This window comes from Chinchilla lanigera, unplaced genomic scaffold, assembly GCF_000276665.1.
Source record: "Chinchilla lanigera isolate Chin_1 unplaced genomic scaffold, ChiLan1.0 scaffold00154, whole genome shotgun sequence".
In the NCBI taxonomy this organism is placed as follows: domain Eukaryota; kingdom Metazoa; phylum Chordata; class Mammalia; order Rodentia; family Chinchillidae; genus Chinchilla; species Chinchilla lanigera.
In genome coordinates, this window is record NW_004955555.1 from 2086330 (window position 1) to 2104834 (window position 18505).

General features: G+C 56.9%; 1 protein-coding gene across 4 annotated transcripts in view; it reads left to right on the forward strand.

Moving 5' to 3' along the window:
• The first annotated feature begins 26 nt into the window (after positions 1–26).
• The window catches only part of Clasrp (CLK4-associating serine/arginine rich protein), a 23148-nt gene continuing 4669 nt past the window's right edge, over positions 27–18505 (forward strand). For 2 of the 4 annotated variants that reach the window (XM_005412485.1, XM_005412486.1), the window contains exons 1-13: positions 27–107; positions 960–1087; positions 8736–8833; positions 9349–9450; positions 9692–9771; positions 12143–12227; positions 13079–13227; positions 13943–14039; positions 15039–15117; positions 15196–15269; positions 16410–16451; positions 17361–17573; positions 17689–17967. In XM_005412485.1, the coding sequence (XP_005412542.1) occupies positions 989–1087; positions 8736–8833; positions 9349–9450; positions 9692–9771; positions 12143–12227; positions 13079–13227; positions 13943–14039; positions 15039–15117; positions 15196–15269; positions 16410–16451; positions 17361–17573; positions 17689–17967 (1397 nt within the window). In that variant the 5' untranslated portion in view covers positions 27–107; positions 960–988. Of the gene's footprint in view, positions 108–959; positions 1088–8735; positions 8834–9348; positions 9451–9691; positions 9857–12142; positions 12228–13078; positions 13228–13942; positions 14040–15038; positions 15118–15195; positions 15270–16409; positions 16452–17360; positions 17574–17688; positions 17968–18505 lie in introns of those variants that run through there. The other 2 variants (XM_013508747.1, XM_005412488.1) reach the window with 2 other exon arrangements.

Genomic DNA, 18505 nt, shown 5'->3' on the forward strand with positions numbered 1-18505 from the left:
AAGCGCGTTCCATTAAGCTTCGCTCCGCCCCCTTCGCGCTGTCCCCCATTTCCGCTTCCGGTGCGGGCCGGCGCGCGAGCGCAGCAGTGGGAGGTGGCGACCAGCCGGTGAGTGCAGGCGTCGCGTCCCCACCTCCTGGCTTTCGGATGGCATTAGCTCGGGCTTCCCCGTGTCGGGGCCCTCAGGGCGCTGCCGCGGCCCCCCGCTGCCCCTTGGCCCCCGAGGCCCGCCCGCGCCCCCTTCTTCCTGACGGGCCCCCGGGCCGCGCCTCTACCCTGCTGTGGGCCCAGCTCGCTTGCGGGGCTGGCGCTGACCTGGCCCGCGAGCGCTGTCCGAACCCTGCGGCCCCGTCCCTGTCACCAGACGGAGCCCCTCAGACTCACCCCGCCCGCCGGGAGCCGGGCCCGCTCCGCCTTCCTCCTCCCCGGACCCCTCCCGGCTGCAGATCCCGTCTGCACGCACCGGCCCGCCCGCCCTCTCCCGACGGCCTCCTCCGCAGGCCTCCGTCCAGGGCCGTCGCTCTCCGTCCACACCCTGCACCTGCCCTCGGCTGCCACCTGCGCGCCGCGGCCCGATTCCTGTAAAGTTTGCCCCTCCCCAGGCCCCCGTCCCGGTCCCGCGCCCGCCGATGTCCCTTGCAGCGCTGCCCTTTGCTCGGGCCCCTGCTCCCGCTGCGGAGGCTCTTTCATCCCGGCGTCAGCGTCTGGGACGCTCCTTCTGGCAGGTGCTCGCGCTAGCGTCACCCGGGAATCCTTAGAATGCCCGAAAACTCCTGGGTCGGAGTTGTCAGGGATACCCGCGAGCATCTGGCCCGCAGTTCTGCAGCCTCGCTTCCCCTCCCCGAAGCGGAGGGGCAGGGTACTTAGGCTCGTCGCCGTCCCCGCCTTGGTAGGTGACTGTGGCTGTGCCCGTGTGGCGTTTACAGCCTGTCTCACACCCTCGGCCCCCTCATCCCCCAGGTTGAGGCCCCAGGCTTGGCCTCACCACAATGTGGCACGAAGCTCGGAAGCATGAGCGGAAGCTTCGAGGCATGATGGTTGACTATAAGAAGAGGGCAGAGCGGCGGCGGGAGTACTATGAAAAGATCGTGAGTGACCGGCCTTTCCCGTGGAGCGGGAGGGCCTCCAGAGGGAGGGGCCCTGGTCAGTCAGCCAGGGAGAATCTGGGCTCGGAAGTGTGCCAGGAGTAGAGCTCTGGCTCCTCGGGAGACTTGTCCTTAGTTGTTTCTGGAGCATAGTCATTGGTAAGGAAGGGCCTGCGGGGTCCAGTTGCAGTACTATTTGGTGAGGCCCAGGGGCGCGGATCTAGTGTTACCCGGAAATAGGGGAGACTTTGTAGCCCTCTGAGCAGTGGGGACAAGGACCAGCCTCCTCCGAACACCCTGTTGCCTTTTGCTATGTTCCCAGGGCCAAGAAGAGCTCAGCTACTCTTGGGGTTTGCTTGGCCCCTAGTAGCAGTGCCATTAGTAGTCACTAAGGGACCACTTTTCTTTTTTTCTATTTGATGCTTCAGTTGCTTTTTGAGAAAAAAATTCAAGACCCTAAGCCTTGGCCTAAATGGCCCTTGTGGCCTGGCTTCTGCCAGCCTCTCAGCTACTTTCTTGTACAGCTCCCTTGGCCTTTTTCAGTCACTGCCACAAGAGTGCTTTGGCCTTTGACACTTTCCCTTACCTGTTTAACTTGCACTTGACCTTGGGACCCCAGGTTGAAATGGTGCCACTGTGTTTACCGGGCTCGGTTCTGTTAGGTGATGTTTGTGGAGATGTTGCCATTTACTATGGCGTCACTACCCAGCCTCCTTCCTGCTCTCCTGGCTGTCTTGTCCCTTCCAGCCCATGCTTTAAAGGGGGGCCTGAGAGGGCTTTCAAAAGCACAAAGCTGGCCTGGTCCGACCTCCTTGCTCAGAATGCCTCTGTGGCTCTTTAGTCCCTTTGGGAGAAATCCCAGGCTCCTCATCATAGCCTGTAAGGGCTGTTTTTTCCCCTCCAGTGCTAGGGGTAGAGCCCAGGGCCTTGCCATGCTAGGCACACACTCAACTACACAGCTACCGACCCAGCCCTCATAGTCTGGCTTTTGCCCCTCCTCCAGACTCTGCCACTCCTCTTCTGTCTAGGTCCCTTGCTGAAGCCATCCTGGCCTCCTGGCTGTTCCTCCATTGACTCCAGCATTCATCAGCCACAAGACCTTTGCAGGACCTTTTCCCTTGCCTGCTTAGCCTCTGCTCGTTGTCAGATCTCAGGCTTCAGGGAAGTCTTGGCCCCCAAGACTTCCTGTAAATGCCGTTATAGTTCCTCCTTTGTGAAGTGTCATACATTTGAGATACAGATGTATAAAACAGGTTTATGGACATACATGTGTGCCTGTGTGTGTGTGTGCGCGCGCGCGCGTGCACACACACACACACACACACACACACTCCCCCCCAGTCCCATGAGATTGGGTACTAGATGTATTTACGTCACATTTGTGTCCAGGCTTTGAGTCTGATAAATGCTGTATTAAAAAATGGATTAGGGAAGGAAAATATCAATCAATAGCAGTCACCTATTCTCCAGCATCAGGCCCAGCTCTGCATTCTGTGTAGGCGTGTGGAAGCCTGACCTCCCAGCTGTCCACCTGGGCCTGCCTTGTGGAATATGACAGACAGAGATGAAGCAGCTTGTCCAAGGAGTAAGATGCCTTTATGGCTAATTCCTTATCAGGCTATGTGAGAAGGCTTAGGTGCGTGGATGTTTTTGAGTCCCATAGTCACGCATAAGACAGGCTACTTTTGCCCCACACTGCAGAGCAGGGGAGCTTCCTGAGCTCCTCTCTTGCCTCTTGTCACCCAGGAAAGATCTGCTGGGTAGAGGGAGAGCCCATCTCTGGTGGCATTGGGAAAGCTATAATGTGACCCAGAGGACGGAGCCTGGGTCATAGTTGAGGCCTCAGCAGAGGGCTGGGAACACACTACACGCTCAGGCGTGAATAGCTGCCATTTATGAAGGACATGGTGTTCTAGGCCCAGTGCCCACCGCCTGGGCACCTCGTTCCTCGTCCTTTGAGCAGGCCCGAGAGGTGGCTCTTGCTGCTCCTGCGCAGAAAGTGCCACTGAGATCATGGCTCACGTAGTGACTTATGTGCTCAGTGCCTGGAGTATGTCCCTGCATCCTCAAATTCTCACCTCAGACAGGAAGCTGCTCTTCATATCTCTGTTTACAGAGAAGCAAGGGCTCAGGAGTCGTGGCCTGGCCCAGCTCTGCATTCTGTGTAGGCGTGTGGAAGCCTGACCTCCCAGCTGTCCACCTGGGCCTGCCTTGTGGAATATGACAGACAGAGATGAAGCAGCTTGTCCAAGGAGTAAGATGCCTTTATGGCTAATTCCTTATAGTTTGGAGTCTTACGGTTCTGGATTCAAATTCTGACTATTCTACTTACATATTCTGTGCCTTGGACCAGACACTATCTCCTTGGGACTTGTTCCTCTGCATGTGAGGTGACATGTTGTGTCCAGTCATATTTGGGTGTAACAGACACCTAAAACAAGATTACTAGCTCACAGGAAAGCCCAGAGACAGTCAGTTCTGCTCAGCACCTGATGACCGATTTTTGTTTTCTTGCTAGGTGCAGCTTCTCTAACCAGACCTGTCTCAAGGTCTGAGAGGGCTGTTCAGACTCTAGCCATCACATCTTCACTGCACCTAGCAGAGCCGAAGAAGGGAGGGAAAGGGCCAAAGGTACTTGTGCTAGTTGTTAAGGTTTTTTTTTTTTTTTTTTTTTGTCTTTTTGAGACAGGGGCTCACTCTGCAGTGCAGGCTGACCTTGTACTCACAATGATCCTCCTGTCTCAGCCTCCCTAGTGCTAGGATTAGCCTCCACCATGCCTGGCCTTGTTCAGGTTTTAGATGTTTATTAGGACCCTTTGCTCTTACCACACTGTCCATAAAATAGTCCCATGTTCACACCCCACTCAGAGGTATAAGCGTTATTCTGGTCTCAACTGGATGTATGTGTGACAGGTTCTATTACTGTTGCAGCAATTAGCAGAGGACGAGAGCAGCTCCCTTACAAACTTGTTGGAAGGCTGGGCACACAAGCCGGCATGTACACCCACCTGGGGCATTGCTTGCCTCACAATTATGAGCTCTCATCATTGATGTGGGAAGGAGCTGGAACTTGGATCGGGTCCACGGATGGCCTGAAAGAAGCCTGGAATTGGCCACTCAGGAGGCCTTGTTAGCAGCGAGCCTCCCAGAGTATTTTCCCCTCGGGACAGGGTGATGATCAGCCCCTCTTGCTGGAAGACACGGAGACCTTTGAAACAAGTCTGTGGGTGCTTTGTGGTGCGGGCTGGTACAGGCAGCCAGTGTCCCCGACAGGAACGTGATCAGCATGCAGATGGGCGCCACCAAGCTGCGGGAGACTGCCCGGCACTGGCCGAGGCTGCCTAGAGGAGGGGATGAGGCTGCTCACCCAGGCCTCTCATCCTAGTCTCAGCCCCAGAGGGGGGACGTGGGGCGACCGTGCCAGTCTGGATGAGTGTGTCCTGAGGCAGCTGGGTTCTGAGTTCCTGATTTGTCCTTGGTGTCTCTTCTCTCCTCTTCAGTCCCTAGTTGATTCCGGTTCTGTCACTGCTCCTGTTCTTGTCGGCGTATTTATTCAGTGACTTGGGGAATAAACAGGTCCCTGCTCAGATGTCTCCTCTTCCAGGAAGGCTCTGCTCACCCCTCGGTCGGGTCAGGGGTCCAGGCGCTCCCCGATCCCAGCACTTTCACACCGTGTCATCCCCTGAGGGCCCGTGAGGCCAGGCCCCTGGCTGGCTGTCACTGTGTGCTCCAGCGCAGGGCCCAGCACGCAGTAGGTGCCTGCTGAGCAGTCAAATGAGTGAATAAACGAAAGCCTTCACGAACCTCTCAGCCCGCATCTGATCCTAGAGGCAGGAGAATGGTTAAGAAAGGATGTTGAAGCCAGGATCAGTGGTGTGTGCCTGTAACCTCAGTGACTCAAGAGGCTGAGGCAGGAGGATCCAAGCTTCCAGACCAGACTAGGCACCTGGCTATTTCCTCAGACTCTGTGTCAAAAAATAAAATTTAAGGGAAGTGGTGTAGGATGCTCAGTGACAGAGTGTTTGCCTACCCTATACAAGGTCATGGGCTCAATCCTCAGTACTTGGGAAAAAAGGAAGAGCAGATTTGGGGATCCTTTTCTTCTTGGGTGCTAGGGATTTTTTTTTTTTTGAGACAGATTTTCAGACTGTCCTTGAATTTACTATGTAATGTAGGCTGGCCTCAAACTCAGGGTGATCCTCCTGCCTCAGCTTCCTGAGTGCTGGGATTACAGAGTGTGTGCTATCATACCTGGCCATGTATGTGCCACCAGGCCTGGCCTAATTTGTTCTTTGAGACAGGTTCTGGTCAGGTAGTCCAGGCTGACCTCTGTTTCCCTGCCTTAGCCTCCTGAGTGCCAGGATGACAGAGTGTGTGGTATCATACCTGGCCAATTTTGTTTTCCTTTTTGGGGGGGGGTGGGGGCGTGTCTCATTTGGTAGGTCGACTGGCCTTGAAGTCATGACATACCTCAAACTGGCCTTGAATTTTTAGCAGTCCTCCTCCTGCCTTTGCCTCCTGAGTGCTAGGATTATATGTGTGCCCTACCACACCCAGCCATGTTTTGTTTTCTTTCCTATAGGATCTTTGTGCAGTCTAAGCTAGCTGCAGATTTATGGTTCTCCTTCTCATCCTCCAGAATGCTGGGATGCAGACACATGCCAGTGTTCCCAGCTCTAAATGGAGTCAGTTTTGGAGTCCGGAGCATCTGAGTCTCAGCCTGGCCCTAGCTCTGTGTATTGCTGGTGTGATCTTAGGCAGGAGACCCTCCCTGCTGTGAACCTGTTTCCTCCTCTGGAACCTGGGAGGAGAATAGCGAATCTCTCCAGGGTTGGGGAGCTTGAGTGAGGAGGCCTACAGACAGCGCACAGCTCAGCGTCTGGCTCTGGGTATGGTACCCTGGCCTTTCCCGTTTCTCAGCAGAGCTGGGCCTGAACCCTGGCTTTTACTCCCCGCCCAGTGCTTCTGTGAGCTCGACCCTGCATGGAGCTTCCACGCCCCGGCTGGATTCTGTACTGCCAGTGGTGTCCCCTGAGTCCTGTCTATGGGGCTGGTGCATTTGGCTGGGGGCAGCTGGGGAGTATGGTGGCCTAGCAGACTCGCTGGTGTATGGCCTGAGACAGGAACTGAGGGAGGCAGGCGAGGTGTAGGGTGGGAGGTTGGATTCCCTGTGGTCCTGGATGTGTGTGTGTGTGTGTCCCTCATACCCCCAGTTTCTTTAGGTGTGACAGGTGTGAGTAGATGACACAGGCTTGTGCTGGGCCTGGAGGGCTGGGTGGAGGTGGGGTGGTGGGAAGAGGAGCTTTACTGAACCTTGGGGTGGACGCTGGGTCCTGTTGGGCTCCAGCTCCTCCTCAGTGAGTGCTCACAGTGTTCCCGGCCCGCCTTGGGGACAGGCAGTGAGCAAAACGGCTCCTGGCCGCTGGGAGTGCAGGTGGGGAGCAGGCCGGGGCAGAGGGCAGGGAGATGGTGGGGGTGAAGAGTGTCAGGTAGGCACTGTTGGCGCTTAGGAAGAGCTGAAATTAGTGAGGGGCAGCCTTGCCCCTAGGGGGCAGGGCAGGGATGGGCAGGGCAGGGCCAGGTGCCTGGAGTGCTGTGCTCCTCCTGGAGGGGCTTAGCAGAACCCTGGGAAGAGCTGTGCTGCCTGCAGTGGGGCCAGACCAGGGCTGGACTCCAGCGTGTGGGTTACTGACTGGGTCGCACAGCAGCCCCTACGGTGGCTCTCCTGAGCTCCTCTGCTGCGGCTGCAGGTAGAGCTTGGCCAGGGCCCGGCCCTCAGGAAGCTTAGCAGTGGGAAGCACAGATTTTATCTAGAATGCTCTTGTGGTGCCTTAGACTTTCAGTCCTACCAGAGCTCAGGTCTGATGGCTACAGACCTGGGACATCTACATCCTCTTGCATCTTGGCACCCTTATTTTGGCCTTGTTTTTTTTTTCTTTTTTTTGTACTGGGGATTGAACGTAGGGTCTTTGCACTGAACGACATCTTCAGGACTTTTTCTTTCTTTCTTTCTTGTTTTTGGGTACCAGGAATCAAACTCAGAACCTTGTGCTTGTCAGGCAAGCGCTGTGTACACCACTTTTTAAAGAGTGGGTCTTGCTAAGTTGCCTAGGTTGGGTTTGAACTTGTGATGGTTGTGCCTCAGCCTCCCAAAGCTGACATCAAGGTATAATCTGTAATGTCAGCTTTTTTTTTTGTTAATACCTTTATTGAGGTAGCATTCTCATACTATGCTGTTCATTCTTTTTTTTTTTTGTCTTTTTGAGACAGGGTCTCACTATGCAGTTCAGGCTGGCTTTGAGCTCACTTTGTAGCCCAGGCTGTCCTCAAACTCACAATGATCCTCCTGCCTCAGCCTCCAGAGTGCTGAGATTACAGGCGTGCGACACCATGCCCAGCCCAATCACTCATGGAACATGTACAGTTCAGTACATTTCAATATGGGTCACACAGAGATCATCACAATCAAATTTTAGAAAGTTTTTGTTATTCCTCTCCCACCCACAAAAAAGCCTGTACCCATGAGCCGTCTCTCCCTACTCTCCCCAACTCCTCAGCTCTACGCAGGTGTAAATCTCCTGTCTCTCTGCAGTTGTCTCTTCTGGATACTTGTTATAAATGGAATTTATAGTGCTAGCCTTTTGTTGTTTAAAGTGATTTCTTTGAAGCCCACGCAGATGGAAGCAAAGGTCGTTTCTTCAGTCCTTCTTGAGGCTAGTAACATTCCATTGTGTAGATGTACTTACTTTGTCTGTGTATCTATTGATAAGCATTAGGGTTGTTTCCATTTCTCATCATTACAGACAATATTATGTGCGTTACTATACAAAGACTAGTTTGAGCACCTGTTTGCATGGTCTGCAGATGTGTATTTAGGAGTGGAATTGCTGGGTCATACAGTAATTCTTTTCCCTCCTTCCATCCCTCCCTCATTCCTTCCATATTGGGTAGAGAACTCAGGGTCTCTAGCGCAGAACTGTAATCTCAGCCTTGTTTTTTTGGTCTTGTTTTGTTGTTTTTAATTTTGGGTCAGTCTTGCTAGGTTGCCTGGGATGACCTTGAACTTTTGATCCTCCTGTCTCAGCCTCCAGAGAAGTAGAGATTACGGACATATGCTGCCATGCCTGGGTCTGTTTAACTTTTTGAGGGACTAAATTTATCCATGTTCTTGTCAATACTTGTTATGGTCTGTCCTTTTCATTGCTGCCTCGTAGAGCACGTTAGGCGGCACCTTGTGACTCTGGTTGCTGTTTCCCTGGTGATTAAAGATCCTGGGCACCTTTCCTTGTGCTTCTGTAGTCTTGGTGTTGACTGGCTGGTCCAGACCAAAGCGCTCACACCTCCCTCTGATGGCTGGCTCTGGGTGAGGAGGAAAGGCTGGGGGCACATTTTAGACCAAGATGTCTTGGTATCAGCTGTGCAGAAGTTTGGGCCAGTGCTCGGGGCCCCTGGCCAGCACCCAGGGAGGGAACAAGGCTCCTGTCTTAGGAGAGTAGGTTACCTGCTACTTAAGCTCCCATTGCTGCACATCTTGGTCCACCTCAGAGGTGTGGCCCCAGGCCAGGGGAGGTAAGCTCGCCATTAGGCTTACTTCCAGGGGGAGGGGCGTGAGCTCAGTTGGGTAGTGACCTCTGTCCCATTCACCGTGCAGAAGAAGGACCCAGCCCAGTTCCTGCAGGTACATGGCCGAGCCTGCAAGGTGCACCTGGATTCTGCTGTCGCTCTGGCCGCTGAGAGCCCTGTTAACATGTGAGACTGCTTCGGGGCCCCAAAGGGGGCCAGGGGTGGTGTGAATCTGCAGCAGAGACCGGGATGTAGACCCGACTCTGGGGATGCAGGCTGTGAGGGCTGGGCCTGCCTGGGAGGCGGGTAGTTCCAGCAGCTGTGTAGACCGGGCAGGGTTGGGACAGAGCTCTAGGCTGGACTGAGGGGAATGAGGGGCTGGCCACGGGCCCTACGGAAGCAGAGAGGGAGTTGCGGGGTAGGGATGGGGTTTCGGGTGATTTGGACTCTGAGTAGCCCCTAGATAGGGGGCCTGCTCTGCCCCAGGGTAGTCACATGTATCCCAGGTCCTGGGGCCTGACTGCTGATTCAGAGGTTGCAGCTTATGGGCCTGCGAGCTGGGTGAGGTGAAGGCCATACTGTGGGTGGGTTTCAGAGGAGCTGAGGGCCAGGCTCCCTAGATTGACAGGTTGGGAACAGGTACCCTGTTCTGGGCAAAGCCCGAGCGCCTTGCTTTTCTGCTCTCACCTTCCACATTCTAGGATGCCCTGGCAGGGGGACACCAGCAACATGATCGACCGCTTCGACGTGCGCGCCCACCTGGACCACATCCCCGACTACACGCCCCCGCTACTCACAGCCATGTAAGCTGCACCCCTGGGAGGCTGCCCAAGGACCTGAAGCACCCGTCTTTGCCCCAGCCTGCCTGTCACTGTCCTGGGAAGGAGGTGTGCAGGCAGAGAGGCCCCCTTCCACTTGGGAAGCCAAGGCTCTGAGAGTTACACACTACCTCCCTGCCTGAGCCTGAGCCGGGCACCTCATTCCTTCCTGCTGGCCTGGGGTGGGATCCACCTCTCTGACCTCAAGATCTCGACTTTCCCAAAGCTCCCCGGAACAGGAGTCAGACGAGCGGAAATGCAACTATGAGCGCTACCGGGGCTTGGTGCAGAACGACTTCGCCGGCAGTGAGTGATCGGGGCGGGGAGTGGGGAGTAGGGGGGCCCTGGAGACCAGAAGACCTAGACGTTTGGCAAGACAAGTTTTATCCAGGTACATTATATAAGCGCCATGGGCTCTTGGCCCAGCTGTGTCATGGACTTGTCTGTCTGTGTTTCTCCCCTCTGGGGCCTTTGTGTCTGGAACTGGCACAGGGAGTGTCTGCTGAACTAGAGGTGCCTCTCAAGGTCACCTCCACCCCCTTGTTGTGATTCTGTAGTCCTTTTTTCCTTTAAAAAAGGGGGAGAAGGGAAAAAACAAGCACACATGTATTTTCCCTGCCTGCATGGGAAAGGAAATTGTGCTTGTTTGAAGTGAATGTTTAAGCTGGGTGTGATGGTGCACGCTTGTAATCCCAGCACTTGGGAGGCTGAGGCAGGAAGATCGCTGCAAGTCTGAGGCCATCTGGGCTACGTAGAGAGTTTGAGGCTAGCTTGAACTACATAAAGACTGTGTCTCAAGAAAGGAAGGAAGGAAGGGAGGGAGGGAGGGAGGGAAGGAAGGAAGGAAGGAAGGAAGAAAGAAAGAAAGAAAGAGAAAGAAAGAAAGAAAGAAAGAAAGAAAGAAAGAAAGAAAGAAAGAAAGAGAGAGAGAGAGAGAGAGAAAGAAAGAAAGAAAGAAAGAAAGAAAGAAAGAAAGAAAGAAAGAAAAAAGAAAGAAAGAAAGAAAGAAAGAAAAAGAAATGAGTAGTTAGACAGTGCATGACAGTTTGCTAAGGGTTTATTCACATCCAGGATTCTTCTCCAAGCCCAGCCTTAACGTTGTTGTCCTTTCACAAATGACAGCAGAGGTCTGGGAGAAAGAAGCCTGCAGCTCTGGGCTTGCCTGATGAGGGGCGGCCTGACAGACTCGGGCTCCCCATTATCTCCTTACACACTTGCACAGCCTCCCGGGAGGGCCAGGGAAGTGCCGCATTATACAGACAGGATGTGAAAGCTCAGGGGTCTCCAAGGTGCTGAGATTCTGCCCCACAGCATTGACCACTCCAGCCTGGGAAGGGGGCTCCCCTGGCAGTTAAGGGAAAGGTGGTGCCCTCTGCTGGGCTTGTCCATACTAGCGCCGTTGTTTGGTGGGTCTTGGTGTCCTGAAGAAGGTGATGATGGTGGTTGTGTCCCGTGAGGTATTGCGAGGGTGCAGTGAGTGGTGTATACAGACCCAGTATTCGGGAGGTGTGTGTGCACGTGAGGGAGAGAGGGAGAGAAAGACTAGGGATTGAACCCAGGGACTTTGTACTGAGCTACATCCCTAACCTTTTTTAAAATACTTTATTTTGAGATAGTCACTGTCACTCAGTTGCACAGGCTGGGCTCAAACTTGTGATCCTCTTGTCTCAGCTTCCCCAGAGTGCCTGGATTACAGGTGTGTGCCACCATGCCTGATTGGTACCACTGTTTTTGCCCTCCCTTAAGGTCTCCTGGGTTCTTGGAGGTAGAGCCGGGGTTTACCCCTTCTCTTCCCCGCCTATGAAGCAGCTGGGGTCAGGGGCCCATGGGGGCCAGGGACCAGCCACACAGCACGAGTAGTGTAACGACAGCCGAGCTGGGGACATAACAGATGGTGTGCACTGTTCTGAGGACGGCAGGCAGGGTCTGGCCCGGGCTGGGTCAGTAAGGGCAGAGAGGCGAGGGTGGGCACAGGACTCCGGGCTGAGCGCAGCGTGTGCAGAGCCCAGGATCGGGGGGCACCATAGAGGAACGGAGAAGGCCCACGTGGCTGGGGCGGGATAGCCGTGCTCTCCTGGGCCTTGCGGGCAGGCAGGACTTGGCACATTCACTAGAGCCAGGGAGGGTGATGCTGCCTCACTCCCCAGCTCGCTAACCCAGCCAGTGCCGTCACAGATTGGAAATCCGAAGCTCACAGAGGGAGGGAAGAGGACTTGCCAAGGATCCCACAGCAGCTCAGGGGCAGGCGTCCCCCAGCAGGGCCGATCAGGAAGGCTTTGGTCCATTATTGATTCCCCGATGCCGGTGTTGGAGCAAAGGAGAGCCCAGATCACCCCAAACCGTGCTGCATTTACACTGAGCCAGAGAGGCGGGCAAGGGAGTGGCCGCAGAGCCTGGCATATCGTGTGGAAGGGTCTGGCCGGAGGCCTGTGTAACAGCAGTAGTGGTGACAGTACCTGAGGCTCGCGGGGTTAAGTCGCTTGACGAAGGTCACACGGCAAGTAAGGGGTATAGAACAGCCAGGGCTGTCCTGCAGTAGCTGTGTCCTCCCAGACAGCGCGTATGATCACCTGCAACCATGACTCCACTCCCAGTTACATTTGAGTCACCCCTGTCCTGCCCCCTCTGCGTTTTGCCCCCAGCCCACCCTGACCCGTGTGCCTCTTGCTTGCCGCAGTCTCGGAGGAGCAGTGCCTGTACCAGATCTATATCGACGAGTTGTACGGGGGCCTCCAGAGACCCAGTGAGGACGAAAAGAAGAAGTGAGTCTGGTCTGGGTGGTGTGGTGGGGTGTGAGGAGGGCTGTGAGCACCACCAGGCACGGCGACCTCCTTCATGGAGGACCATACCCGGTGGGCTGGGTGTATAGTCGGCCTCATCAGTAACCGTGCAGGGAGGCAGCTGCCGAAAGGGCGGGGCTTGGCAAAGGCTCTCCTTGTGTTTTCATCTGTGGGGTTGGGGAGGCGCCCTCTTGGCAGTGAGGCCTGAAGGGGACATCCCCTCTGAGCCCTGTGTGTGCCTCTGTATGTAAACGGGGAGGCAGGAGAGACGCAGGACACTGAGCTGTAAACGCGCCTGTCCTTGTGTCTTCTCCCCTCTGCCCTTGCGCCGCCTGGGGCCCTGGCCCCTGCTGCAGGTGGCGGGGGTGGCTGTTTCTCCTGCCTGGTTGGAGCCCTGGCTTGGCCTAGGTGCTGCCCTCGGCTGCTCCTTCCCCCTGCTCCCGAGGCCTCCCTCGGGGTCCTACGCATAAGCTGCCCTCTGCGTCTGAAGAGGCTTCTCAGTGCTGCAGTAGGCGCTTCCAGGAGACTCTGAGCCAAGCCCAGACCTGGCTCAGCTGAGGGTGGCACCGGCTGGGCACACGGAATGCGGCTAAATGAACCCAGCAGTGTCCCGTGTTTAGTCAGACCCGCCCCCCCCCACAGTATGACCGGAGCAGGCAGGGTTGGAGCAGGCAGGGCCCGGCCCAGGCGCTTCCTGGAATGGGAAGGGGCTGGGGGTGGGCGGGGCCGAGGGGCCTGGGCCGCCTGAGTGCGGGAACTTGAGAGGCCGGTGTGCAGAGCCGCCTGTGGCCTTCTCTGCTGGGCACCCCTGGCTCACCGGCTCCCTGTCCCAGGCTGGCCGAGAAGAAGGCTTCCATTGGCTACACCTATGAGGACAGCACGGTGGCTGAGGTAGAGAAGGTGGCAGAGAAGCCGGAGGAGGAGGAGTCACCGGCAGAGGAGGAGAGCAACTCGGATGAAGATGAGGTCATCCCCGACATCGGTGGGGTCCCCTCTCTGCCCTCCCCTCTCGCAGTCCCTGGGCGTTGTCTTTGTGTCTCATCCTTCTCCCTCTGTGGGGTGCCCCATGCTGTGACCCCTCCTTCCCCTCCCCGTCCAGGGCGCCCTGTCTCCTCGCCCGCCCCTTGCTCTCGCTTCCCGTTTCTAGGCACTATCTGTGTCACACCTTTCCCACCTCGGTGGTGGCTCTGTCCTTTTGGACTTGGTCAGCCTCACCTGCCTCTCCCTGTGCATCTGCCACTGGTCCCCCAGCCTGCCAGCCGTCTCCCACCTAGAGACCCACCGAGCAGACCGCCTACCGGCTCCATCTTCTCATGCCGGCTCACACCCCGCCAGCGCGTGTGTTCGTTCTTGGCAGGGCCATCCGTATCCATCTCCCCCATCCTTCCCTGCCGGCAACTGAACGCTTGCTGCCCACCTCCGTCTCCATCCCTCTGTCCGTCCACCATTCACTCCTCCCCCTCCACACTCACCCATCCACCTCCCCCCAGGAGGTTCCAGCGCCCACCGCCTGACTGTTGTGCTCACTCTGGCCGAGCCCCGGGGACCTGAGGGAAGTGGGTGGAGCCACCCTGACCAGCCCTTCGCCCAGGGCTGCTCTAGTTGGGGTGCCCTGCCCACCCAGTCCTGGGGCGTGGCCCCTGCTCCCGCGCCCTCTCACTTGTCATTGGTTCCTGACAGCCTTTCTCTTGATGCAGATGTGGAGGTGGATGTGGATGAGCTGAACCAGGAGCAGGTGGCAGATCTCAACAAACAGGCCACGACCTATGGCATGGCCGATGGTGACTTCGTCAGGTGAGGCCACCCTGGCTTCTCTGTGTCCACACTCCTAGCCCTTACAGCCATTCTGCTCTTGAGCCTGGTGGGCAGGCACTTGCAACTGCACTTTGTACAGAAACTGAGTCTGACCTGGGCGAGGTGGCATGCACCTGTAATCCTAGCACTTGGGAGGCTGAGGCAGGAGGATTACTGTGAGTTCAAGGCCCAGACTACATAAGGACATAGTTCAAGGCTGACCTGACCTACATAGGGAAACCCTGTCTTAAAAGGAAAGAAAAAAAACAATGAAACGGAGGCTTTACCCAGAATTACCCAGCCAGCCCTGTTCAGTGTGACCTGGGCAAGTTGAATCCAGAAGTCCCACACACCTGGCCTGGGGAGACAGTGCCCCCTGGTGGAGCAGCGTTGTTCACTGGCCATTCCTTAGGCACAGCTCCTCGGCCTCTGCGCTATCACACCCCTGCCAGGAGCAGCCAGCATCCTCAGCACGGCCACAGGCCTGACTCGTCTGTCGTCTCCCTCCTGACGTCAGGTCCTCTGGCTATGCCCATCCCCTTCCCAGCCTTGGTGGCCTCCTCCTTATTCCTCAGATGGCCCAGGCCCTCCCGCTGCTGCTCACTGCCCTCTGCACAGCCTCCGCCCGGGTTTTTCTCAGACGTCTGCTCTCTGTGCAGCTCCCCAGCTTCCCTACTAAAGTGTGCAGCTGCCAACCCTGCCCCACTCCAGCATTTCCTGTCCCCCTTCCGTGATGGACGTTTCTCCTGGACCATGCTGTGTTACTTGGTCACTGACCAGCTCTTTCCTAGTGCATCAGCCCACATGACTAGAGATTCCAGGGCTGAGTTCTTAGTACCTAAGCTAGCACCTGACCCACAGAGGGTGCTCAGTGTTGCACTGAAAGAAAGACTCCACGGGATGGCACGAGGTGCCCCGCTTTCTTTGAAACCTTTGCCAGAGCCCTGCTTCCCTGTGACTTCTGCCCTCTTCCATGGTGTGTCTCACGCCCTTCTGCAGGATGCTTCGGAAAGATAAGGAGGAGGCGGAGGCCATCAAACACGCCAAGGCCCTTGAGGAGGAGAAAGCCATGTACTCGGTGAGGTCAGGGTGAGGTGAGGGGGCATGGGCATTCCCACAGAAGCACACCCCTCACCAGCCTGCCACCCCCAACCAGGGCCGTCGCTCCCGGCGCCAGCGGAGAGAGTTCCGGGAGAAGCGGCTGAGGGGCCGCAAGATCAGCCCACCCAGGTAGCGTACCCCCATGGGTGTTGGGCTGTGGGAGGGGCTGGTACTCAAGCCTGGAAGGCTCTTCTGAGGTGGCGTACAGGCTTTCAGAAACAGTCCCAGCTGGGCATTAGGGGCTGGCAGCAAGGGTTCAGTGGCAGGAGTAGCCTTGAGGGGCTCCGGCTACTTCCTCACCTGGCTGCACCGAGGCCCTGCCATACTCCTGGGAGCATGGGAGTTGATGTAGAGCTTCCGCCAGGGGAGGTGGAAGAAGAGGCCTGGCCCTGCACTCCTCCCCAGCCCCCCTGCTCGGGCACCACCTCTACCAGTTTGGAGACGCGACCCTGTCTCTGAACTTGCTTCCTCCTTTGAAAATGGCCACCATCACCTGCCAGGACAGAGGACAGGCCAGTCCCCCCGGAGGTCTTGGGACAGGTGTGAGTGAAGCACTTGCAGGTGGGAGAGCCTAGAAGGCCTGGTGGCTGGGACAAAGCCCTGCCTTTTCCGCCCTCACTCTGTTGAAGGAGTGTTAGAGGGGTGCAGAGGGACCGGAGCGGGCGCTGCAGCTCCGAGTCTGGTGTGGGACATGATTGAAGAAGGGCGCCAGTGCTCACCGCCACCCTCCTCAGCACAGGCACCTGTCACTGCGGTGCTTACAAGGCTGGGCCATGCGGCGCTGGTGTCCACCCTCCTTCACTTCTGAGCTCTGTGATCCTGGGCAAGTGACTTCACCGCTCAGCCTCACTTTCCTCAGCTGTGATGTGTGGCTGGTCAGTTAATAAAGCACTTAGTGCCTGGCACGTAGGTGAGCTGCTGAGACTTCGTGGAGCTGGGCATGGTGGTGCACACATCTGCAGTCCCAGCTGCTAGAGGCTGAGGTGAGGACTGCAAGGTAGCATAGACAGAAGGCCACGCAGGACCGAGGCTGCTGAGCTGTGCTGTGCTTCCGAGTGGCTGAGACATTGAGTGCGTGCTGGGCTCATGCTTTGGACAGAGCTGATGCGGGAATAGATGGAGGAATCACAGCCAGGCTCCTAACCTGAATGACAGTCCCCTCACTGTGCCAGCTTCTGGATGTAGGCCCTCCCTTGGGGCCAGGCTCGGGTCCATGCCAGCTCAGATCACAGGCCCTCACCTGCCCTACCTACCCCATCTTCCCCACAGCTATGCCCGCCGGGACAGCCCTACCTATGACCCTTACAAGAGGTGAGTTCCGGGGCCCAGGGAGAGGCAGCCCTGAACCCCCTAAGGAGGGACGGGGTGGTGAGGAGGGGCAGGCAGCCCACCCTCCTAGCACCCGCCACACTGCATGATACCATCTGTGGCAGTTATGGGTGGAGATCATTTTTTTTGTTTTCCCAAGTTTTCTTCAGTTTGAGCTTGTTTTATTTTTCTAATTTAAGCATAATCCAGTCTTCTGGTAAAATAATCACATAGGGCAGAAAGGTGTGACTTGGAAGTTAAAAGCCTAATCAGGTCTAACAGAGCAGGCAAGCCTGTAATCACAGTGCTCTGGGAGGCAGAGGCAGGAGGATTGCAAGCTCAAGCCCAGCCTGGGCAACTTAGTGAATTAGTAAGACCCTGTTTCAAGATTTAAAAAGGACTAGAGATGTGGCAGATTGTAAAGACCATCTGAGTTCAACTTTCAGTATCACTGCTCCCCCTAAACAAAGCCTCTTTAATCGCAACTCCCAGAAATAATCAGAAATTGCTGGGCATGGGGGCACAGGCCTGTAATCCCAGTGCTGAGGAGATTGCGGCGGGGGCGTCACTGTGACTTTGAGGCCAGCCTGGGCTATAGTGAATTCAAGAGCAGCTTGGACTACATAGTGAGTCTCTGTCTCAAAACAACAGAAATCAGAAGTCCCAGACAGAGTGGCCCTGGCCAGCACATGTGGTTGGCTCTTCATCCATTTTTAATAGCCACGTAAATTTGGTCCTGAGGTTGTTCCTTCCCTTTCCTGCTTAGTTTGCAAGGCTGCAGGGTGGGCGAGGTTCCGTGGAGGGCTTGGTCTGCGCTCCCTCACTGCGGTTGGCTGTAGGCTCTGCGGTGTCCTCCCTGTGGGTCAGGCCGCAGGGCCCTGGCCCTGAGCCTCCTCTTCCGGTTGCCCGCAGATCGCCTTCCGAATCCACCTCTGAGTCCCGCTCTCGCTCGCGCTCCCCAAGCCCGGGTCGCGAGGAGAAGATCACCTTCATCACCAGTTTTGGGGGCAGCGATGAGGAAGCAGCTGCAGCCGCTGCAGCTGCTGCATCAGGGGCCGCCACAGGGAAGCCCCCCGCACCCCCCCAGCCTGGCGGCCCCGCACCGGGACGCAATGCCAGCGCCCGGTCGGTAACGCTCACGCTGCCCGCCCTACGTCCTGGCCACCGTGGGGGGGCCCCGGGGCGGAGGGGGGCTTTGGTCTCCGCCTGTGCTGACCGGCCCCCCGTGCCCCGCCTGCAGCCGCCGCTCCTCCTCTTCCTCTTCCTCCTCCTCCTCCGCCTCGAGGACCTCCAGCTCCCGCTCCAGCTCTCGCTCCCGCCGTGGCGGGGGCTACTACCGCTCCAGCCGCCATGCCCGCTCCCGCTCCTGGTCGCGCTCCCGTTCCCGCTCCCGCTCGCGGCGCTACTCACGCTCCCGCAGCCGTGGCCGCCGGCACTCAGGCGGGGGCTCCCGGGATGGACACCGCTACTCACGCTCGCCTGCCCGGCGTGGAGCTTACGGGCCGCGCCGCAGAAGCAGGTGTGTGCTGTCGAGCGTGTGCCTGCTTGCTGGGGACGGGGAGGAGACCTGGTCACTGACCTTACTTAGGAAGACTTTGGTTTGAAGAGAGGCATAGGTCAGTGCCCCTGTGTTCAGGGAGTGCCCAGCATGGCTTAGTAGGCCAAAGCCCAAACCACTAAAGTTCTCAGGGACTTGGTGGGGAGGGAGGCAGCACCTCTTGTCACCCAGCACCTCTCAGAGCTGCCAGGCTGACCTGACCCTGGGGCAGGGGGCCTGGGAAACCCAAGGGAGACGTTCCTGCTCCTGGGTGGGCCAGGAGAGAAAGGAGGGAGAAAATTGAGTTGCCCTGGCAGAGCATGCAAGGTTTGTGGGGTGCACAGCGGTAGGAGAGAAGCCGCCGGGCACTGGAGCACCTTCTGGTCCCCTTGCCTCATGGCACCTGACAGCTTTTAAACAAGGGCTTAGGGGCTGGGGATTTAGCTCAGCGGCAAAAGCACTTGCCTGGCAAGCGCAAGGTCGTGAGTTCGGTTCCTGGTACCGGAGAAAAAACCAAAAA